The sequence below is a fragment of the Cydia strobilella genome, chromosome 1 (assembly GCF_947568885.1).
Source record: "Cydia strobilella chromosome 1, ilCydStro3.1, whole genome shotgun sequence".
NCBI lineage: Eukaryota > Metazoa > Arthropoda > Insecta > Lepidoptera > Tortricidae > Cydia > Cydia strobilella.
This window is the reverse complement of record NC_086041.1, coordinates 30894612-30919807: the sequence shown is the minus strand read 5'-3', so window position 1 is coordinate 30919807 and position 25196 is coordinate 30894612. Positions and strand designations below refer to the sequence as shown.

At 40.1% G+C, this 25196-nt stretch overlaps 3 protein-coding genes across 4 annotated transcripts in view; 2 read left to right on the top strand and 1 right to left on the bottom strand.

Moving 5' to 3' along the window:
• Window positions 1-25196, bottom strand: part of LOC134744246 (electron transfer flavoprotein regulatory factor 1) — a 225484-nt gene that overhangs the window by 103649 nt on the left and 96639 nt on the right. The gene's annotated exons all lie outside the window — the stretch shown is intronic.
• Window positions 194-17002, top strand: LOC134741035 (uncharacterized). Its single transcript, XM_063673818.1, has 19 exons — window positions 194-326; window positions 408-541; window positions 2597-2666; window positions 3468-3728; window positions 4233-4361; window positions 5021-5149; window positions 5522-5722; window positions 6598-6695; window positions 9679-9749; window positions 10352-10444; window positions 10805-11063; window positions 11128-11371; window positions 11472-11647; window positions 12526-12614; window positions 13429-13549; window positions 14491-14547; window positions 15414-15573; window positions 16209-16348; window positions 16854-17002. Exons 1-19 carry the CDS (start codon window positions 305-307, stop codon window positions 16890-16892), a joined length of 2493 nt encoding a protein of 830 aa, XP_063529888.1. The 5' UTR covers window positions 194-304; the 3' UTR covers window positions 16893-17002.
• LOC134743995 (galectin-4-like) overlaps window positions 18223-25196 on the top strand; it is a 46703-nt gene continuing 39729 nt past the window's right edge. The window contains exon 1 of one of the 2 annotated variants that reach the window (XM_063677629.1): window positions 18223-18421. In XM_063677629.1, coding sequence (XP_063533699.1) covers window positions 18302-18421 — 120 coding nt within the window. In that variant the 5' untranslated portion in view covers window positions 18223-18301. Of the gene's footprint in view, window positions 18422-24269; window positions 24422-25196 lie in introns of those variants that run through there. The other variant, XM_063677634.1, reaches the window with a different exon arrangement.

Genomic DNA, 25196 nt, shown 5'->3' with positions numbered 1-25196 from the left:
CGCCCTGGCGCCTCCTACGCAGAGTTTCGCGTAATATTCCCTAAGGGTCCTCCACACTCATGCGCGAATCACGGCGCGAAGCCGCGAACGCGAGTGTGGAGGGACCTCTAGATTGGGGTCGTATTTAAGTTTTCATTGCTCTGGCATCACTGCAAATGTCAAAAATGTCAAAATATGACATATGACAAGTACAAGAAAATTGAAAATAAACTTATAGTCTATTTATAATCTTTGCAGGTCTTTTGAATATTTAATATTCTAGTATACCTTTTTTTAATTTATTAATTAATACATTTATGACTCGATGATGGATAATGGCACTCAAGGTAATGAACTATATTTTCCACATTTAAAAAATACGGTTGATTACTACTTGTTGTTTGAATTCATATATTTTTGGGTTTCAGGCCATTACAACACTTCTATATCAAATTCTGTGGAACCTCGTACAAGTAATAATATGTACATTTTACAAGTTAAACCAAGCAGTAGTGAAGGATCTTTACAAGCTGATGCTATTCCACTCCACATGCTTATAAACGTAAGAAAACAATTTTAAAATATTATATTTCATATTATGCACGAAAGTTGAAATTAATACAATATCTTAGCATATTATATCTTAGCTTATTTAAGCCTTTGTACAAATGGTGCGTTTTTCTCTTTTTTTTATGTTTCTTTTTGTACAATAAAGAGTTTTACTACTACTACTACTAAGTTGAAATTGCTTGCTGCTTTATTACCTTTAAAATGGAATCAATTATCAATGTTATTTCTTTGTTCTGTACCTAGTCGTATGTATTTTTTTATTGAATAGAAATCATGTATTTTTTGACAAAAAGGCCCATGGTCTACTCACCAATCTTACAACTAACATAAGGCCTTATTATATGTACCTTTGCACTGTAAACTTTGTACCATGATTGTCAAGAGTCAAATTATTTATTTTCCTATTACATACAACACTTACTGTAATAACTGTTACATTTAGTGTGTTACATACAAGTGATATAAAATCTTTCATTTGATAACATAAGAGTCATCAAATCTAGCATGCATATATTTATATATATATTTGGCATGTTGTCCCGAATTTCCAAAGGTCTCATGCAGGGCCTTCTTTAACTATTCTGGGGGCCTTGGGCACTCAAGATTTTGGGGCTCTTTTGGACTGTAAAGAAAGCTAATTAAACTAACAACCGACCCAACCCTGCCAACTCGGTTGCTCACTGTTACTGTCTGCCCCCGTGGGCCCCGTGTGCCCTTATGGTAAAGACGGTACTGGTCTCATGGCAGTGTCCTCCCGCAGCCATGGCCCATGGAGCATGTCATTAATTAGGTACAGTCGCCATCAGATATATCAGAGCGGCCGAGGTGCTCACAAATATCTGAACACACACTCTATCGCCTTGACAATAGAGGCATGTTCAGATATTTGTAAGCACTTCGGCTGCTACGATATATCTGATGGCGACTGTACCATAACACCTGACATATACATGTAAGCAATTAAAATTAAATAAATAAATAATTAAGGATATTACAACTATATGGCAAGGTGAAACTGTATCCCTACTTGTATATGTTGCTTATAATGACTATAATATATAGCATTCATAGTTATATGGTCCCTTCAATGTTGTCATATCCGTTTTCGCCTGTATACGCCTACCTAATCTTTACCACAGAATAAATAATAGTACTAGGTACAGAAGATTCACTCTCTAACAAAACGCTTCTATTACAACAGATATGACCGCTAGGTGGCGCAAACGCGAACAGGCGTCCGTTCCGTAGCGGTGCGCGGCAATTACTATGGCTAGACACCACAATAGGTGTTAGACCGCCGGCCAGGAACAGATTTCATGACCAATCGCCTCCCGGGCGAAAACTCGTATAGTGGTTAACGGCTATGTATGATGAACCCTCATGAACGTCAACTGCCGCTCCGTTGGTGGGTTGAGGAATGGCAGCAAATAAAGTCTATAAAATTTTTTTTGTCATCCCTCCCGCTTGATACTTTGTCAGATGATAGTTCAGATGCTTACTTACTTACTGCTTACTGCTAGCCTTTCTCCGCAGACGTCTTGTCTGGTTGCCCTTGGCATAGGCCTCTCCCATATTCCTCCACGAGTCCCTGTCCAGAGCCTGTCCTCAGATGCTATTGTAAATAAACAAAATCGTCAGCCGATTGTATCGCTGTGGAAAGACCGTCAGCTGGACACATGAACATGTAAAAAAGAAAATTCTTTTCAGTCATCGGCGTCATCGCCTCCCGTTTGATACTTTGATAGATGATAGTTTAGATGCTATTGTTAATAAAACAAATCGTCAGCCGGTTGTATCGCGGTGGAAAGACCGTGTTACGCGCTTCGGTGGCTGCCATTCCTCAACCCACCAACGGAGCGGCAGCTGACGTTCACGAGGGTTCATCATACATATGACTGCCAATGACTGACGAAATTTGCACCTGGCTCGCGGTCCATGTGGGCCGCGTGTACTTGTAGCGACGCGACGAAATCGCGGAGTAAGCCACGGCTGTCTTTACTAGAAGAATGGTACAATGTTATACATAGTTGTTAAATATCTGTTACAGGGACAAGATCCCCAACATCATCAGTACTTTATCCCAGTAATGCAAGGCAAACAATTACAATTGTTTATTGGTAAGTTGGTTCTGTAATCATGAACTTATGTTTGCTGTGGCAATTAGTGTAACTCGTAATTAACCATACTTTGTATTAGATCTTTCGGCCCAGTGAGCGTGTTAAATATAATCTTTGGTATGGCTAACACTTCCTTATTCTCAAGCAATACATGAGTAAACTTTAGATTTTCACTCCAACGGTCATCGGGCCTAGCTCAGTTTCTTGCTAGAGTCTTCTCGGATAGGCTAGGTTGTAGCGAACCAGCATCAAGACTCCCATTACTCCTTGTACACCCTCAGATCAGGTTGAGACTGCTCAACTGATCTGCGCTGGAGCAAAATCTCTTTAGGAGTATTCCAGCGTAGCAAAATCATCTTGTGTGATGCGAAATGGTCCTCGAATTTTCCCAAGCTACGATCCCCGGCCCACACAGTCTTACCGCTCTAAATACCCCTAGAGGAATAGGTTAAAAAAAATACTAGATTTTACTTAAAGTTCATTAAACTAATTTTAAGGGCGTCACGTACGTACGTGAGAACGTGACGCCCGCCCATCGTGACCGCTACTCACTGTTAGTGCTTGAAAATGGAGGCCTAGGCCTAGGCTCTCCGAAACATGTCCCGCGTGTGAAATTAAACCGTAAAATTTGCGACATGCTTGAGGACTGAGGACGCATCTACAATATGCTGGTGGATCCCTTGCCGTGCCATGCCGATAGTGGGCGCCGGGGCTTATACTAAATTTACGTTTTATTCTGATGTTTACGGCTCAAAGCCATATAAAGCTACACATCCAATATTATTGTTTTATACATTTCAGATTCCCAAGAACAAGCTGGCACAAACACAGCAAATAACCAATATTATAGTATCGTCACTGAGCCACAGACAATCAACAACGAATTGCAGATCCTGAATAGTGACATTAGCGTTACACCCAGCCATGAACATATATTGCAAATTAAAACAGATGCAAAATGCAGGATGAATAAATTGTCTTCAAATGAAGACAAAATTAATAATACTAAAGCTAAAGCCTCACATAATGCTGAGCAGAAAAAGGGAGTTGTGCAAAAGTTTGGTAAGCATTTAGTATAAAAATAAACAGTTATGCAGCCATCCTTCTGGTATTAGTGCTTTTCTAGCTGCATCCTAGTGGAACTAACCTGTGCTGCTATCTGTCACCCGGCAAACAAGGCCTTATTTAGGTAAAACTTATCACAATGTATCCTTTCGCTGAATCAAATTTACTGGTAGATATGTCTTTTTTCAAGTTCCAATTATTTTAGTGAGTTATGCTAGTTTGACTGAGCCATGTGCCAATCTTTGTGTATCGTCATCGGAATGTATGTATGTAGTATGTATTTGGCTAAAGTTAGACAAAAGTCGGGTGGCATGCTCCACAAACAGATACATATAATATATGATATTCTCGAAACAATTTATCGTCAAACAATCTCGACCCGCGTCGGTCACGTGAGGCGGGCACAGACTGGAACTATATCTATGCCCGCTAGGACGATAAGAGCAGTTTAATCCCTAAGGTGCATTAGAAATGTTTACAATGGGCATGTGGTGTGTTCAGTGCACATCTCGGACCGCTTGGTGCCGCCTCGGGCGGTGGCGGTGCTGCCGGGCGCGCTGCAGCTGCGGCGCGGCGCCGTGTGGCCGCGCGGCCCGCTGCCGGCCCGGGTGCGCTTCGGACCCGTCCAAGGTACCCTTTCACCGCCAAACACGTCAACTGACGTGCACGGCTACAGCCTAATATCAACCTTCATGCATTACGGCATGTCATAAACGTCATAGTCAATTATGTAGTCACAGTGAATTTTCTGCCATCTATCGACACACGGTTAAAACTAAAAAAAAAGTGTTTTTTTAAATTGTATGTATAATTTTTATAAGATTTTGACCCATGTTCTTTCACTGATATGCGTTAAAATTGAAATAACAAACGAAACCGTCAACGCCATCTAGGCGAGAATAGGCCAAATTGGTCGTAGTGACATCTGTGCGAGAATCAAATTTTCTTGATTTGCCTCGGCACGTTTTTTTCTTAGACTGTATTCAACTTATACCCATACATAAGGAGCACAAAAAATACTTCCATATTTATTTCTATACCTACGAAGAAATCTGTTATTTTCGATTCTCGAGTGGCGACCACGTACCGGAATGCGCAGCGTGGGTAGACCCCCCACATAATGGACTGATGACTTGGTAAAGGTCGCGGGAGTCCGCTGGATGCGGGTGGCGCAAGACAGGTCATTGTGGCCTATAGGCTAGGGGGAGGTCTATGTCCAACAGTGGACGTCCTCTGGCTGATATGATGATGATGATGTTACCGGTAGTAATAACATTCCATGGTTCCAGGGATCAAACGCAATCTATCAACGGAAGAAGCAGAGAGCCTAAAATTAGCGCACATCAACTCAAGCTTGCCACTGTTCTTGCTGGAAACGGAGGACGGCACCCACACGCATATAGATGTTTCTGACATGGGTAACTACCTAATACAAATCAATATTCACTTAAATGAGGATAAACGTGCAAATGTTAACGCAGATGGTGATGCAATCGTTAAAAATTTCGTCATTTGCTATGCCAAATCTAAAGAAATATAAATTAAATAGTACAAACTTGTGCGTTCCTGCCACTTGAAACTATTTATAACCCTGCCTTGGGTTCGAAACCAAAAAAAAAAATGTATATTCCCGAGTCTCGGATATCGAGTATCGGATTCATTTAAACTTTATTGCACAAAATACAAAAATAATGTAGATACAGATCTAATTAAGTAACACGTACAAATTACTCTTTATGTTTTGATTTATGTATTAATTATTAATATTTTTATGAATAATTGTTTGTCAGATAAATCAAATTGGCTAAGCTTACTACCGCTAGGAGACCAAAGCACAGCAAACGTGTGGCTTTACGAAGAAGACCACGAATTATACGCGGCTACAATAAAAGCAATACCCGCCCGGGTGCCGCTTGTACTGGGCTATAGCAAGGAGTACGTGGATGCCCACAAGTTACCTGTCGAACAGCCGGTATTGGACCTTGAGGCAGGTTAGTAAGGTGTATATTTGAATGACCGAATAGGGCATGCCGCTTCGAGTAAAACCACCTGCCCAGGTGCAGGTGCCAATAGTACTGGGCCATGGGCTACAGGAGTACGTGTTACCTGTCCCATAAGTTACCTGTTGAACAGCCAATTTAGGACTTTGATGCAGGTTAGTAAGGTGTATATTTGAATGTACCAAGGGGGTGCGCTTTGACTAAAACTACCTGCCCGGGTGCGAATAGTATTGGGTTATAGCAAGGAGTACGTGAATACCCACAATTTACCTGTTGAGCAGCCGATTAAAGACTTTGATGCAGGTTAGTAAGGTGTATATTTGAATGACCGAAGAGAGCATGCTGCTTCGAGTAAAACCACCCCCAGGTCCAGGTGCCGTACTGGGCCATGGGCTACAGGAGTACGTGTTAACTGTCCCACAAGTTACCTGTTGAACAGTAAATTTTGGATTTTGATGCAGGTTAGTAAGATGTATATTTTAATGTATATGTGTGAAAAGAAGGAACCAAAATTATTACCGCATGGGCGTCTCTAGTATGTACCTAATGCGTGATTAAATGATCAAAAACGCATTAACAGTCTTAGAAATCAAATATTTAGGAAACATGTCTGTCAATCTTATTATTACAATATTTCACATAAATAAATTTCGTTATAACAAAGATTTTAATTAAAGCACTCCAAAGCTAAAAATATGAAATTTGTCATGAATAGTCATGATCATTCACTAGTTTGTTTGGTTTTAACACGAAAAACCCATTGCGACGTGGGCCGCCCGCTACTAATAATCGAATCTGACCATTTTTCGAATAATTTAATAACAAGGGAGCCGTCAGCTATATTTTTAACAACATCTAACTTTCAGAATTGACGGCAAAGCATCGTCAATGGTGGTGCCACGAGTGTCAGCGAGCCATGTCTACAGCGGCGTCGTTACAGCGGCACATGGACGTCTATCATACGGTGAGTAACTTTAGCACTTGGCAGCACTGACGTTACGTCTTCAATGGCGATGCCACGAGTGTCAGCGGTCCATATCCACAGCTGCGTGTTATTAAAGAGACATGGACGTTTATCATACGGCGAGTAACTTTAGCAGCACTGATGCTACGTCTTCAATGGTGGCGCCACGAGTGTCAGAGAGCCATGTCTACAGTGGCGTTGTTACAGCGGCACATGGACGTCTATCATACGGTGAGTAACTTTAGCAGCACTGATGCTACGTCTTCAATGGTGGCGCCACGAGTGTCAGAGAGCCATGTCTACAGCGGCGTTGTTACAGCGGCACATGGACGTCTATCATACGGTGAGTAACTTTAGCAGCACTGATGCTACGTCTTCAATGGTGGCGCCACGAGTGTCAGAGAGCCATGTCTACAGCGGCGTTGTTACAGCGGCACATGGACGTCTATCATACGGTGAGTAACTTTAGCAGCACTGATGCTACGTCTTCAATGGTGGCGCCACGAGTGTCAGAGAGCCATGTCTACAGCGGCGTTGTTACAGCGGCACATGGACGTCTATCATACGGTGAGTAACTTTAGCAGCACTGATGCTACGTCTTCAATGGTGGCGCCACGAGTGTCAGAGAGCCATGTCTACAGCGGCACATGGACGTCTATCATACGGTGAGTAACTTTAGCAGCACTGATGCTACGTCTTCAATGGTGGCGCCACGAGTGTCAGAGAGCCATGTCTACAGCGGCGTTGTTACAGCGGCACATGGACGTCTATCATACGGTGAGTAACTTTAGCAGCACTGATGCTACGTCTTCAATGGTGGCGCCACGAGTGTCAGAGAGCCATGTCTACAGCGGCGTTGTTACAGCGGCACATGGACGTCTATCATACGGTGAGTAACTTTAGCAGCACTGATGCTACGTCTTCAATGGTGGCGCCACGAGTGTCAGAGAGCCATGTCTACAGCGGCGTTGTTACAGCGGCACATGGACGTCTATCATACGGTGAGTAACTTTAGCAGCACTGATGCTACGTCTTCAATGGTGGCGCCACGAGTGTCAGAGAGCCATGTCTACAGCGGCGTTGTTACAGCGGCACATGGACGTCTATCATACGGTGAGTAACTTTAGCAGCACTGATGCTACGTCTTCAATGGTGGCGCCACGAGTGTCAGAGAGCCATGTCTACAGCGGCGTCGTTACAGCGGCACATGGACGTCTATCATACGGTGAGTAACTTTAGCACTTGGCAGCACTAACGTTACGTCTTCAATGGCGGTGCCACGAGGGTCAGCGGTTCATGTCCACAGTTGCGTGTTATCATACGATGAGTAACTTTAGCAGCACTGATGTTACGTCTTCAATGGTGGCGCCACGAGTGTCAGCGATCCATGTCTACCTAGCAGAACTGATAAAATATCTTCAAAGGTGCTGCTATGATTGTCAGGCGGTCTGACAGCGGGGCACGTAAGTCTTATTATTCGTTGAATGGGTTTATAAGTAACTGGCGAAACATCGAATAATAATGGTGTCACTAATCAGACAGTGTCAACGATGAGTAGGAGGATCCAATACATCTGCAATGGTTCTGCAACGAGTGTCAGCGAACCTACAACGGCACATGGACTATCATACGGTGAGTTGATTTAGCAATTTTAGCAGAACTGACGAAACACATTCGAATGGGATACATAGGTGTCGTACGTACGTATTATTCGGTAAATTGGTTCAGTAGAACGAACGAAACATCGTCAATAGAACATTGTCAGTGCTAGGAGTCCAGCGGGAAACGGTATATCATTTGTTGTTTAGTTGAGCAGAACTGACGAAACATCTTCAATGTAGCTACGGGTGTCAGCGAACCCACAACTGCACATATACTTACGTCTATCATTCAGTGAGTAAAGGCTTTAAAGTCTTCCGCTTCGGACCAATTATGAACATTCCAGGTTTTAAGAAGAAGTATAGAAATATGCTCATATATTTTGATAAATAATGATATCGTGATTTAAATTTTGAATTGTTGTGACGGCGTCACGCGTTTGACATTTGTGACTTGCTTAGAAAAAGTTTTTCTGTAACTTTTTATACAATTATGGACGCTATAGTAATGCCATGATTATTTAACAGTTATTGCGTGGTTATTGCTAAAAGTAATGTAAGTACCGTGCGTTTCCGTGAAAATACGATGGTATAAGATTATACACTACATCTGTATAAGTTATTGGTAAGATGATGACATGATGAGTATGTGTAAATTTGTCCTGGAAAAGTTTACAAGTTTAGTGCGCATTTGTACCCGTCCCTCTCTAATTAATACAGTTAGAAAAAGACGGTTAAGCCTACTTTCCCTTTATGTCCCTTTCGCAGACAGCGACAATTTTTAATGAGCTGAAATTTTAAGACGGGACATTTTACGAATACCTACTTACGAACGAGTGTTTTTTAAATGGGTAGGTACCTACATACTTTTATCTTAATTTATATGTATAACTAGCGTATCGATACTATTAATTAAGATATAGGTATTAATTTATCACTTTTTAACAATAAGATATATTCTTTTTGCAAATTAATCCCTAGAATTAGAAATCTTAATTATGATAACAGTAAGTATCATAAATAATGATAAATATGATAATGCTTTTAAGAGCGCTGATGAGGAACCCACTTTCCAAACCGGTGGTGGTGAGTTCATATATATGGGTTCCACGGGACTACGACATACATATCATTAATCATTTGATATTCACCAGTTGCCCTTTGGTTTAACCCCTTACCACATACGAAGCCATATGTGGCGGATATGATATTCAACTCTATTGACAGCTATTAAAGTTCAAATTTAAACAAATATTTTTTATTACATGCGGTAATAGGAAAAGGGGAAACTCCGTGTGGAATAAGTCGAATGGCATATGATTATGCCGTCAATTCGCCGCAAAAAAGGACATTTTATAAAAATATATTGTTTATTTTTGCCATAGGAGGAGAAGCAGAGACCTCGCCGCTATTACAGATGTCTGCACTGCACCAGATCTTTCTCCAGATTGTTTACGTTAGTATAAATTACTTTGGATTTTGGACTTGTTACAATTCAAACCTTATCTTGGATTTAAAATCGCCGCAAAAGGACTTAACATGATTATAAATAAATAAATATTATAGCACATTCTTACACAGATTGACTAAGTCCCACGGTAAGCCTAAGGAGGCTTGTGTTATGGGTACTCAGGCAACGATATATATAATATATAAATACTTAAATACATAGAAAACACCCATGACTCAGGAACAAATATCTGTGCTCATCACACAAATAAATGCCCTTACCGGGATTCGAACCCAGGACCATCGGCTTCACAGGCAGGGTCACTAGCCACTAGGCCAGACCGGTCGTCAAAATATTATATTACATTATACCTCTTTAGATCGACATTAGTGTCGAGTTTGTATGAGAAAATTGCTTGTTTGTATGTTTTTCGGCCGTATGGAGTTCCGTGTAAGTACGTACCTGTGCCGCTTTCCGCTCTCACAGTGAATCAAGTGATTACTCCACAAATTTACTTAATAGAAACTTTGTAGACCATTGTGTCTATGCAATACTCCCTAAGTATATATATATATATATATATATACCTACTCGTATTTTATTTTCAGTTTAAGACGGCACACGGCACGGCATTGCACTAAGAAAGCGAAGGAAGACAAAAATAATGAATTACAAGCTGGACAAACTGCGAATGGTCTTCTGTAAGTACAACTTGAGATGAACATAATTTACAAAACCGTTTTTAGTATTTGTTGTTATAGCGGCAACAGAAATACATCATCTGTGAAAATTTCAAGTGTCTGGCTATCACGGTTCATGAGATACATATTTTAATTTCTAAGTTTGTATTTTAATTTTAATAGATTTTTATGTTTCAAAGCTTTTATGAGCCATGTTGCTTGAATTAAATGAATACAATACAATACAATTGACCAAGTTCCTAAAGTCCCATCGTTTGTCTTCCCAGCCTTTATAAAGCGACAGTCAATAAACCAAAGCCCTATAAAGAAAAAAATTATAAATTACATTAAAGTTTTACAGTTAAAACGTTTTCTTTCCAGTGACACTTCAAAACCAGACGACCTCCCCGACCTATCCATCACCCCCGCCGACGACAGCCGCCTACCCTCCGACGAGAGTCTCCAAACCCTCACGAACAACCTAGACTTCTCCACGACCCTTTTCGACACGGACCGCATCAACCTCGATATCTCGGGCAGCTCGCGGGAGGACTTTAACTACTCACTGGGGCTTAAGGACGATATTGCGCTGGCGGCTGAGATAGATTTTGGAATTGACGATTCGTGCAGTAAAAAGGAGGTTAGTGCTGTATTTGGTATTAGGAATTTATCATTGCCTATCTACATTTTTCCTACTGCTGAGACTATCCATCACCCTGGCTGAAGACAGCCGTGTACCCTCCGACGAGAGTCTCCAAACCCTCACGAACAACCTAGACTTCTCCACGACCCTTTTCGACACGGACCGCATCAACCTTGACATCTCGGGCAGCTCGCGGGAGGACTTTAACTACTCGCTGGGGCTTAAGGACGATATTGCGCTGGCGGCTGAGATAGATTTTGGAATTGACGATTCGTGCAGTAAAAAGGAGGTTAGTACTGTATTTGGTAATAGGAATTTATCATCGCCTGTCTACATTTTTCCTACTTCTGAGACTATCCATCACCCTGGCTGAAGACAGCCGCGTGCCCTCTGACAAGAGTCTCTAAACCCTCTCGAACAATCTAGACTTTTCCACGACCCTTTTTGACACGGACCGCATTAACCTCGACATCTCGGGCAGCTCGCGGGAGGACTTTAACTACTCACTGGGGCTTAAGGACGATATTGCGCTGGCAGGTGGGATAGATTTTGGAATTGACGATTCGTGTAGTAAAAAGGAGGTCAGTACTGTATTTAAACCTCGTTTTTAGGGTTCCGTACCCAAAGGGTAAAAACGGGACCCTATTACTAAGACTCCGCTGTCCGTCTGTCCGTCCGTCTGTCTGTCTGTCACCAGGCATCTCATGAACCGTGATAGATAGACAGTTGAAATTTTCACAGATGATGTATTTCTGTTGCCGCTATAACAACAAATACTAAAAAGTACGGAACCCTCGGTGCGCGAGTCCGACTCGCACTTGGCCGGTTTTTTTAGCATTAGAAGTGTAATAATCTTGAAGCGTCTTTTTATTGAAAAACGCTTTATAAAATAGTTACTATTATTTATGACAGTAAAAGAATGTAAATGATCACTTATTATGCTACCTATTTTATTTTATTTTGAATTATGCATTCACAGTGAATTTACTGCCATCTATCGACACACGGTAAAACTAAAAATAAAAATATCAAAAAACCGGCCAAGTGCGAGTCGGACTCGCGCACGAATGGTTCCGTACCATTACGCAAAAAACGGCAAAAAAAAACACGTTTGTTGCATGGAAGCCCCACTTAAATGTTTTTTTTATTCTGTTTTTAGTATTTGTTGTTATAGCGGCAACATAAATACATCATCTGTGAAAATTTCAACTGTCTAGCTATCACGGTTCATGAGATACAGCCTGGTGACAGACGGATAGATAGACAGACGGACGGACAGCGGAGTCTTAGTAATAGGGTCCCGTTTTTACCCTTTGGGTACGGAACCCTAAAAAAACGAAGTATAGTATTAGAAATTTATCATCGCCTGTTATATTTTTTCCATTGCTGAGCACAGGTAACCAATAAAACTTTTTTGGGCTATATAAGAATAAGAACTAACTCAATCATATTTTTCCAGGTGAGAAAAGAGAACACGGAAACAGTGTTCCTAACCTGTAGATATTGTAACCAAGCCGTCATACGAGGGCGACAACGTCAGCATGTCAAGTGAGTACTTTGATTCGTGTAACCAATAACCAATATAATAAGATCTGCGGTACTGTCATAGTAGATTTTGTAACCACAGTAAATTCACTGCCATCTATCGACACACTTTAAAACTAAAAATGAAGATTTATAAAAAATGTATTTAAATATGGATAAATGTTTTTTTTTTATTTGCATTAATTATTTTTAAGATTTTGACCCATGTTCTTTCACTGATATGCGTTAAAATTGTTAAATAACAAACGAAACCGTCAACGCCATCTATACGACAGTAGGCCAAAGCTATAGTAGCGGCCTCTGATCGAGAATCAAATTTTCTTGATTTTCGAGGCATGTTTTTTCCTTAGACTGTATCCATCTATTACGGAGTTATATCTATCTTTGGTGTAACTACACATGAAAATTTGTAAATGTTCTAACGCGTCGTGTAAATTTGGTGTCTGCTACTGCCTGACGATATTTAATTAACTACAATGTTTCTTGGAGAAATGTTATCATTAACTGTATCGAATAGTCGAATAAAATAGCAAGTGTTTTTATTTTTTTTAATTTTTAGTCGGTTCGATTCCCGGGTGAAATGAGCTAATTTCAAAAAAACATTGAATGCAGTTTTGTTTCTTTTTTTAAATAAAAGAATATTTAATTTAAGCAAAATGAGCTAACTTAAGGTTTTAAGGCACTTTCCCTCCAGGGCCCATTCATTCTTTCCACACTGTATACAGTGAATAAGTACAAAAACAAACTTATCTTATTGAGGAATTTCTGCTCGAATTCACCTCGTTGAATCTTTATATTGCTCATTTTTATGTTTTAGGTCGTGCACGGGAAGAAAATTTCACTGTGAGTGCGGACGCGCGTTCCAATATAAGGACAAACTGGCACTACACATACACATAGACCACCCTAACCTGACTTCTGACCAGCGGGGACAGAAGGTGATATGGAACGCTATTTATTACCGACGATTACCGGTCTGGCCTAGTGGGTAGTGACCCTGCCTGTGAAGCCGATGGTCCTGGGTTCGAATCCCGGTAAGGGCATTTATTTTTGTGATGAGCATAGATATTTGTTCCTAAGTCATGGGTGTTTTCTATGTATTTATATATTATATATATCGTTGTCTGAGTACCCATAACACAAGCCTCTTTGGGCTTACCGTGGGACTTAGTCAATCTGCGTAAGAATGTCCTATAAATTTTATTAATTATCTATTTATTACTTTTGTATATTTATAGAGAATACTTTAAGATGAAGTAGGTTCAACAACCAATGCAACCTGATTTTTCCAATTTTTTATGAAGCAGAAACGTCTGCGAGCGTTACTCCTATTTTTTTTTAATTAAAGGATTCATGGAAAAATTTACACCTCCGGCAGGCCGGCCGTTGACAGAAGCGATTGGACCGGTGTTCCAATGGTCGCAGGTTCGAGTCGTGCCGGAGGTGTAAAAAATCAATTTTTTTCTGTTGTACAGTAACTTCAGAATTAGTACTTTAGTTTTGACGACAGCTATTAGGCTTGCGAGAGACGTACTTACATGAGGCGTCGCTTCTCGTCCTACATCTTGTATTGGATTGGGTCTTGGATTGTGCGGGTGTATTTCTAATTAGTATCTATTTACACAACTTTGGGAACGAATCAAATTATTTTATTAAATATTTTTGATGTGATATAAATTATAATCTGAAATAGATGTCATATATTAAAGAAAAAGTGACCTAGGTGGCCTAGGGGTTCAAGGCGTTAGCCCGGATTGCTAAAGACGCCGGTTCGAATCCGGCCTTCACCACTGGAGGGTTTCGTTACTTTTTCTTTAATATATGACATCTATTTCAGTTTATAGTATCTAATATTTAATAAATATCCTGTTTATTTCAGAATAGTAAAGAAGACGAGTTGCAATATAAATGTGAAACGTGCAATCACAAGTTTAAGGTAAGTAAATAATAAGTCCCTGACAGAAATTATTTTTTAAGCACTTATTCTGTACAGCTTAACTATTCATCAGAACTATTGGAACGAGCCTAAACTCAATGAAGTTGCGTTTCTATAGCCACCTTTATGGTACCATGAAAATGTATCGTTACCGAAGTTACATAGGTGTGCAAAATTTAATACTATACAGGGTGGCTAAAAAATAAGTGCATTCCCGTTGCCAGGGAGGTTTTGGGATAATACTGAGCAATTTTTACTATGGGACCATCGAAATCGCAAAAAAAAATTACCCTCCCATAGAAAATGGACCAGCCAAAATGTATGAAACAGCGAAAGTTTTTTTTTCGCATTTTCGTGGTTGGTCCCATAGTAACAGTTGCTCAGTATAATCCCAAAACCTCCCTGGCAACGGGGATGCACTTATTTTTTAGCCAGCCTGTATAGGTGTACGAAATTTAATATACAGGTTGGATTTTCTTAGTGGGTCAGTGAGGTCAGCTACCAAATCCCGTGCTGCTACGCGAAAATGGTATTAGAAGACCTTCCCTCAATTTCAAATTAATGAAAAAATAAGTGCATTCCCGTTGCTAGGGAGGTTTTGGGATTAAACTAAGTAACTTTTACTATGGGACTAACCCCAAAATCGCGAAAAAAAATTTTTTTTTGTTGGTGGTTGGCTACGAAATCGCGAAAAAAAAATTAACCCTTTTACTATAGGACCAATTCCATAGTAAAAGTTGCTCAGTATAATCCCAAAACCTCCCTGGCAACGGGAATGCACTTATTTTTTTGCCATCCTGTATAGCTAATAGAGATTCCTACAAGAATGTACTGTTCTTTATTAACTTGTGTACTTATTTCATTAGCGGCGCGGTATGCTAGTGAACCATCTCTGGCGAGTACACAAGACGCTCTCAACTGCTGTCCCTCTAGAGAAGAAAGTCCGGCATTACCCGTGCGTCACGTGTCCCAAAGTGTACCGGACGGCCGCGAAACGGGACAGTCACGTCAAGATACATCACCCTGGTAAGTGTTTCTGTAAACCATATCTAGCGAATCTCGGTGAACCGAGGTGCTGTGCACGTTATTCTGCCACCCCCGGGCATTCGAGAATGACAAAGGGGCTATCAGGAGCACGCTATATTAAACATACACCGGAAAAGGTGACGCAACAGAAAAATGTGTCGCCAAAACGATTTTTTTAGCTTTTAAGGATCCCCGGCAAGCTCGGTTCCTCATTTTAAAACGAGTAGCTAGTTTGCTCTGAAACTTTGTTGTACTTACAATAAGATAAGGTATATTTATGTCTATGTTATATCTAGTTTATATAGCTCCAGATACCATAGTTAATAAAATACAGCGTATTTAAGTTTTTCATACAAACTTGATTTTGCTCTATTTCGGTTGTTTTATAAACTGGAGCTATATAAACTAATTTCAGTTAAGACCTAGATATACCTCATGTCATTGTATGTGCAAAGTTTCATTACAATCCAACACGTAGTTTTAAAATCAGAACGAAACTCCGTTCGTATGGGAAGGTGAAATTCGGCCGAGCTTACCGGGGACTTGAGATTTTTATTATTCACCTTATTTGTCTGAAAATAAATGATAGGTATATTTGATTTGATTTTGATGAATGTGTTATATTAATTGCGCAGGTTTGTCGGTATCCGGCGTAGGAACATCGATATTTGGCGGGCGCGTGGCGTGCGCGCCGGCCGCGTGCAGCGCGTGCCCGCGCCAGTACGCCACGCGCGCCAAGCTCCTGCAGCACGTGCGGCTACACCACCCCGCGCTGGTACTGCTACTGCTACACCGCTCTATATGAAGGGTACACGGAAAGAACATGTTTAGTCACTTTGACAACATTTTGAGTTATCGCGGTTTGAAAGGAACGATGTGGGTAATTAACCATATTATTATTATTTTCGTGTATTGGTGTTTTTAAAGTGAGACAAAAACGAGTTATATTTATAATTGCAGCGGTAACAGAAGTTGTAAACTAATAGTTCATTAAGGGCTCCACATTTTGAGATTAAAATCTCATTTTTCAAAAAAGTGACTAGACATGTTCTTTTCGTGTACCCTTCATATACTATACAAGTTCTATTCAATGTAATACATACCCAAACCGATCTGTATCTGTCAGTGTCAAAAGTGACATTTCTTCAACCGATAATGTCACTTTTGACACTGACATATCGGTATCGTATCGCTGTGACGTCTTATGAGCATTTTTCGAATTAGGCCGTCAACGTCAGTCGTGGCTCGTGGGTTGAAATCTAATTCCACTTTTGTTTCAGGCTCCCCCGGTCAAGAAGAAAATAGGTCCGTTTAAATGAGAAATAACGACATGCCTACGACCTAAGTACATCATCGGCCCGATTGGGAGCAAAAATGCAAAATCATGCCATTATGTTATAAGAAAAAAAAGTTTCTACATCAATAAATAAAAAAATAAAACTAAGTAGGTACCGTTTCTTTTTTATCCTCCGTGCTGACGACTCGAGAAACCACACAGTATGGTCACAGAATAAGTACCTAATAGTACTACCGTACGGAAAGGACACTTCCTTCAAGCCCGAAGTTTGACACCGGTTCAGGGACGAATCATGCTGTTCTCACTCTGAGGCAGTTTGTTTAACCCTCGCAACGCTCAAGCTTCCACTTCGCGTTTCATCTCATTTTGCTGCATTTTGGAATCTCGCTTGCTCGGGTATCAATATTACCACGAGCAGTTAAACAACAACTTTGCCCCCTTGTAAAACAAATATATAACTATTTTCATCGACGTGGTTTCAAAAAAGTTTCCTAAACGAATGACTGAGTAAAGCGTCACAGACGGAGCGATAATATATCGGCAGATACCCACAGATATCTTAGGACTTAGAGTATCGCTAAGCACCACACACGCCAACGATTCCAAAATATATATCGCTCTCTGTCTAGCACCTACATTGTGAGAGAGACGAAATATATCGTACAGTCTGGCAAAAAAGAGTAGAAATTAAAAGTGGCAGCACTGTAGTGTCGTCCCGTTTTTCTTAGATTAATTTGAAAGGGACGACACTACAATGTTGCCACACTCTTTTTTGCCAGACTGTAATATATCAAGCTACAACATCTTAAGATGCCTTGCGATAAGATTAAGATATCGTAAGATACCAAAATATATATTACAGCTCGTGTGTGGACTCTGTCAAATAGTACGTAAAAGATATCGTAAGATGCCGTATCTTAAGGTATCTGCCGATATATTATCGCTCCGTCTGTGACGTGACGGACTTAAATCACCCGATAATTAAAAAAAAAATTTAAACACCGCTAGCTCATTCCATGAAATCTACCTACATCCGTGGTTCAGTCATGCTCAATTATATACCTACCTATTAAAAAGAACAATATTACAGTTGCTTAACATTAACTGAACTAAAAAAACGAGATCTGCGATCACTACAATGTCGCATTCGATATTCGATCCGCCTCCTTTGTCAAGGCGATATGATGGCGATATGCGAGTTCCGATTCCATGTGCGTATGACGTGACTTCTCTAATCGATAATCGTTTGTCCTTGTCATCAGCTCGTTGCGAAGAGAGACGAAAGATACTACGCTTGTGAAAACTCGCCGACCTGCATTGCGCATATACAAATTAGTAATGTGTATTATGTGTATGGTAAAGATTATACTGTGAACGCATAAAAAACCCGTCAAGTGCTCCTATTTCAAGTCAGTGTTCGGTTGCGTACCTATGCCAGTGGACTGTTTGAAATGTGTGGATTGCTCCATGATGGATTGCTATGTTCAAGACGGCTACATTCCTAGCGAATACGCTGAATACGACTTCGCTGAGGATGCTTACGATTTTGAGGTTAGTTTTAGCTTAGGGTGGTATTCCACCTCCCTTAGGTAGTCTTAATTATAATTTTGAAAAAATATTTTGATGATATCAATTACTTAACTATTCAATTGAAGAAAGACACCAGCTAAATGTTTATTAATGATTAAACGAACTTACCTGTAAGTGAAGTTCGATCATAATTATACGAAGGGTTTCGTCCGAAGATATTAGTAATTTAGAATTATAGAACACATTGTAGTTACGCGAAAGTGTAACCACTCATCACTTGTATAAGGGAAAAAAGAAGCCAGTACTGGCAACCCCTTTTTTTTTTTTTGATTTCGCCAACCTATCCATGTCAGACTCACTTCATTTAGTTTAGAGCCTTAGAGCTCAAATTATGATATTTCCTAGGGGCCTGGGCGGGCGGGTATGCATTACTAATATCTTCGGACGAAACCCTTCGTATAATTATGATCGAACTTCACTTACAGGTAAGTTCGTTTAATCATTAATTATACTCGAGTTTCGTCCTCGATATTAGTAATTTAGAATTATAGAACACATTGTAGATGTTGAGAGCATGGAAGGAAATATCAGAATTGATAAACCTTAGTTTACTCATTTACTTATTAAGATTAGTAAATAACATAACATCTTTTGATTTGTGTTCCATACACTTATCTGATTTATTTAGACTACTAATCATAGGTACAATTAAAATTAATGGAATACTTCAACGGGTGCTTTATCATTTACGACAAACATATGGATCTAGCAAGTGCCATATTATCACTATTAACGTAAACAATTGTTCTGTTATATAGAACTTGGCAAAAGTATTTAGGTAGGTAGTGGAATTGCCACTCCATCCTGTCCCAAACTTACACCCGCTTTGTAAGCAAAATATGTAGAAGCATGTCTTGTACTATGCGAAGAAAAGATGGAAATGTCAATTCCGCAAAGTAGGAGACTTAACACAATTGTGACTTGTGAGCCTTATTAAGCCCTATAAAAAGTAAGTCAGATTTACTTAAGTCTTTTTAGTTCTATTAATATAGGCAATTTATATATTCGTACATTACTACATACTTGAGGGCGCTCCTCGAAAGGTGAGTAAAGAGATGGCTGGTTGACACCCACTCTAGATGTTTTTATAATTTCAGATATTTTAATTATGATTTTATTAGTAAGATATACCACATATATTACTGATACAATTTTTTGACAGCGTCTGCAGCTCTGCGCTCTGTGCACTGTCACAAGAGCAAGTAAGTTTACACAATACACATTTCAGTGAAAGTTGATTGAATGGTTAACTTTCATTTGGACAAAATGATCCTAAATAATTGGGAACATTAGCCGCATCCCATGCTACCTTATACCGTGGCATATGCGGTCTAAGCTTAAGCTTAAAACTCTCTTACAAAAACATTTAAACACGATCATCATCGAGAGAGCAGATCTGTGGCTGTCAATTGTGCCGTATTTTCTGCCCGAATTAACTATTTCTGTTAGAAATACTATAGTCATTGGAAGGTACTGAAGGACCGTATACATCAATTTTATTCTTTAGACAAAATTAATACCGTCGTACTGCTCAATTTAGCTGTCGATAACGACGCAAACAGGATATTCACTGCATACCGTTGAACGTATCGCTGCATTAGCGATGTGCTTACAAAACTCCGGCATCACATATTATTGCGTGTTTTGGGATCTATCTTTCATAATGTTGATATTAAAAGGCGCTTAAATAAGGGGTACCATGGTTGTATAGGCCAATCGGGGACAACCATGATACCCTCAGCCTTTTCAGAAATGATTTTTCTCAGATCTTTTAGTATTACTGCAGACACTGGCGGGGAATGCGTAAAAGAAAAAAAAATCATCCCATTCTGTAAACGCGTCATACGCGTACGCATCTGGGACTGTTCCAAGAAATGTACCTGTCACAGTTTCTGTTAATAATGCAACTTGCAAAAAGAACAATACTAAGCTAGGTTGTCCAAATCCTGTAATCAACACAACAACAACAACTGCCCGCAAAGGAAAGTTCACATTTCACATCTGGGTGAGAACGTCTATATTCTTGGCACGCAATAACGTTTTGGTTACTTTATTGAGATGGGGTTATTGGATACCCCCCCTAGGATTTATATAGCTGTATCACAGAATAAATAATAGTACTAGATACAGAAGGATCACTCTCTAACAAAACGCGTCTATTACGAGAGATATGACTGCAAGGCGGCGCAAGCGCGAGCAGGCATTCGTTCCGTAGCGGTGCGCGGCAAGCGGCAACTACTATATGACACACCAGAACTGGTGTGGGCCACATGTACTTGTAGCGACACAACAAAATTGCGGAGTGAGCCACGCCTGGCTGTAGTGTTGTCGACTCGTAAAAGTATTTGGCATTAATAACTATCTTTGGTAACGATTTTTAGGCCGCCGGTCGCCGCACGCTGATGCGCCTCACCCCGTCGTAAAAGCGTCAGAGAAGATTTCGATAGAAATAGGTCATCTCGGATACGGTGGCTTGAATCGCGAATAGCATTAATCCACCAATCCAAATCTGAATGGAGAGAAAGGTATAGAAATATATCTATCCAAATGTTCATGACCTCTCAAATTTAAATGCTTAACACGTTCCATTTGTTTCGTGTACAACCAGCAGTGTTACACGGCTGGACAAGAAGAAATTAATAGCCCAATTAATTGCCCAAATCTTCTGATTTTGCAATGCTTTAAGAGCTTAAAGGATTCTAATCCATATCTTATTCGATTTCTCTTTTCGACCGGCAATCTTAATTGCCATTTTTTAGAATTTATTATATAACGGAGATCTTTACAAGAAGCAGCTGGAATTCAACTCTTTGATTCATTTATGATGAATCCCAGGGACTGGACAGTATACGGAAACAGTGATTCTGTGGTCTATAAACTATTTATACATTCCCGATTTCGATATGATTCACCTATCAGGTAAAGGTCGTCAAGATAAATCGATGATATGAGGTTTTAAGGTCAGGTTCCATCAATTTGGTAAATACATTAGGCACCTTAAGGTATTTTCTAGAGTAGGGATGAATTTTGATCAAAAAATATGCATCCTCTAAATCCAGTGTGGACATGAAACCGCCTTTAAAACGAATTTCAAAACGTAATCTTCAAGCTTAAATATGAAATCAGCGAGTCTGCCAGCAGCATATTATGTACGTTATAACGTACCGGGTCTAGCGCCGGCGATTGTGCTTGGCCTGATGCGATGCGACGACCTGTGCGACGAGCTCCCATGGCCGTAGCGCCGACTGCTCGAGGCTGTAGACTGATGTTTGTGTGTCGGACCCTTCGGCTGTTGCAAGCTGGGGGTCCCGTCTTTCAGGTTTAATTTGTTCTGTTGAACCACCTTAGTATCTGTACTTGATTTCGATACATCTTTAGCTGTATTTAAGGTCTCTGGAAAATCTTCACCAAACATAATCTTCACTTCATCCTTATCCATCATTGTATTTGTTAATTAATCTCTAAATCCTCTTTTAGTGAATATAACGTGAAGTTTCTGCGAATTGACGATTCGACTGTATAATCGCATAGTAAGCGTGCAAGATCCATCAGCTGTTTAAAAATGCTGTTGTTTTATCCGTGGACTTTAATTATGACGTCAGCATACGCCCTAAGCCCTATAATTGCTGCCGCGATTTGCTTTTGCCTAAGCTCAATAGCTTTATCTCTTTTTACGACAGCTTCAATTGATGCTGCTTTTATCTCAGCATTTAGCTGCGGGGCGGCAATCTTCTTGCAATTGGAAGGCACTAGGAATTTATCTAGTAGTTTGTTTTTCTAAGCCGGATGTGGCTATGTATTTAAATCTGCTAGACATTTCTTTGTTAATGTCTTCGCCATTCTTGACTCAGCGATGGATCGGTTCCTAAGATTTCCAATATTTATTTTGGTAGGTAGCAGATTGGCATACATCGCATCTGATGGACCCGCGATCGGCTCTATTGCGTGTGATGGACCAGCAATCGGCTCGGCTTCATGTAATAGGTCAGCGATGTGACGGACAGGCCATCGGCTCTACTTCGCTACAGTGGCTGGTAACCTGTGCTGTCGGCGGCGGCAGCGTGTTATCGCAAGCCCGCGAGGGCGCATTTCTGACTAATCAATCAGCAAATGAATACATTAATTGCATACTAACAAAGGCGAAGCATGTGGCGAAACAGTCCCGCAGACTGATCTGAGTACATGCATCTTAAAAATGCGGCGGAAGTGTCCTATAGACCCCCTGAATGTATTATTTTTGTGCGGCAAAAATAGCATGAACCTTGTGGCGAAACAGTCCCTCAGACTGATCTGGTTACAAAGGCTTTTCTTTTACTGTGGGACTGCGGCGGAATAGCCCTATAGACTACCCTGAATGCAGTATCATATTAGGCAATACGATTATAATGCGACGAAATAGTCCTTTAGACTACTCTGAGTGCACTATATTCGACAAAAATACCAAGTTTATTTTAACAAAAATAAGTAGGTAGTTGTTGCCTAATCAAGCAGCAAATCGATACGTTAATTGCACACTCACAAAGGCAAAGCATGTGGCGAAGCAGTCCCGCAGACTGATCTGAGTACATGCATCTTAAAAATGCGGCGAAATGGTCCTATAGACCCCCTGAATGCATTATTTTTGAGCGGCAAAAATAGCATAAACCTTGTGGCGAAACAGTCCCTCAGACTGATCTGGTTACAAAGGTTTTAGTTTTATTGCGGCGGAATAGTCCTATAGACTACCCTGAATGCAATATCTTATTATGCAATATCATTATAATGCGACGAAATAGAAAATATAGACTACTCTGAGTGCACTATATTCGATAAAATTACCAAGTTTATTTTAACAAAAATAAGTGGGTATTTTTAAGTACGAACCATTTTGGTAATCCGGATTAATTGGCGCGGCCTCCGACAACGTTGAACCTGACGACGAACTGTGAACACGTGGAGCCCGAAGAGGACGAGGAAGAACATACATATTATTTGAGTTGGTTTAGACGTTTCGCTAACAACTCGAGTTCCTCGCCGTTGTCAATTATTGACACAAGTGGAGTGGTTGAGCACTAAAATGCGAATGAAGTGAGTCTGACATGGATAGGTTGGCGAAATCAAAAAAAAAAAAAGGGGTTGCCAGTACTGGCTTCTTTTTTCCCTTATACAAGTGATGAGTGGTTACACTTTCGCGTAACTACAATGTGTTCTATAATTCTAAATTACTAATATCGAGGACGAAACTCGAGTATAATTTACAGTTTCATTTGATAACTCGTATCTTTGCTCAATAAAAAAACGTAAACACAGAAAGATAACATAGAGGTAATTCCTAATTATTTCAAGGCGAAAACGTTCATTGCTACAAAACCTGATCAATAAAATACAAAACCTTCCTCAACTGTAAACCATATCAATTAACTTTTCGTTAACAAAAACTTAATAACAACAAAAACATTGTTAAAGTTAATGTAATTGGCCTTCGATAGATGGCGCTCTTACGCGTTTACATTACACGTGACAATTTGTTATATTATTTTGCGTTTGCGCGCAAATCGACAATTCGACATTCGACAGAATCAGAATGGTGCGCTTGGTTTACGATCAAAGCTACATAATATGTACCTGCATAGAATCGCAATGATATTAAGTAAGTATTTAATATGCATAATAACAAAAACCGCGTAATGATTGCTAGGATGGTTACTGGTTAGTCATCGCGTTTTTGCGCCATCAGCTGTTCGACTGACTCGACTGAGCGGGCGGGTATTTTAGTTTAGTGTGTCAGCGTCGTCCCGGGCCGCCGCATCGCGCGAACGAACACCCTAACGAGTAAATAAATCGACTGTAAATAAACGCAGTGTAATGGTGAGCGGTGACAGGTGCACTTGCAGTGCGTTTTGTCGGCGACTGTTTTGCCGCGCTCGGCCGCCGGAGCCCGAGAGCCCTGAGAATGTCGATGAAGAAATGCCGGTTACTTTGGTAAATAAATAGGCATAACTGTTGCAATTAGGAATGTTAGGAACGAAAATAATTATCCATAGAAAAATATTACTTTTGACTATGAAGTCATCATTAATTACTTAGGTACTTAAGTTTCCCTGGCAAACTTGGCCGAATTTCACCTTCCCATACAAACGGAGTTTCGTTCTCGTTTTAAAACTACGTGTTGGATTGTAATGAAACTTTGCACATGCAATGACATGAGGTATATCTAGGTCTGTAATTAGTTTATATAGCTCCAGTTTATAAAGCAAACGAAATAGAGCAAAATCAAGTTTTGCATGAAAAACTTAAATTTGCTGTATTTTTTAGTGTTCCGTGCAAAACTTTGTTTAACTATGTAAATACAGGTACAGAGCAATCTAGCACGTCGTTTTAAAATGAGAGCTTAACTACGTTTGTATGGAGAACCGAGCTTGCCGGGGACTTAAATCAGTAACATACATTAGTTAATTTTGTTCGTCAAAAAATGTAGTAAAGGGTGATATCCACCAGTCCAATTTCTTGGTCCAATGTGTATTTGCATCTCACATTTTGCTTTATGAGAGAGTGAGACGCAATACACATTTGACCAAGAAATTGAGGTGGAATACCACCCTAAGCTTTGTTCAAAAACTTAATCAAGTTACTAACTCAATTGAATCTATGTATTACTTGCCTTTTAACACTTACTACCTTGCTCAAACCTCACGTGCCTGAATCACGTTTATTGTATGGGAGCCCCACTAAAATATTTATTTTATATAGTACTTAT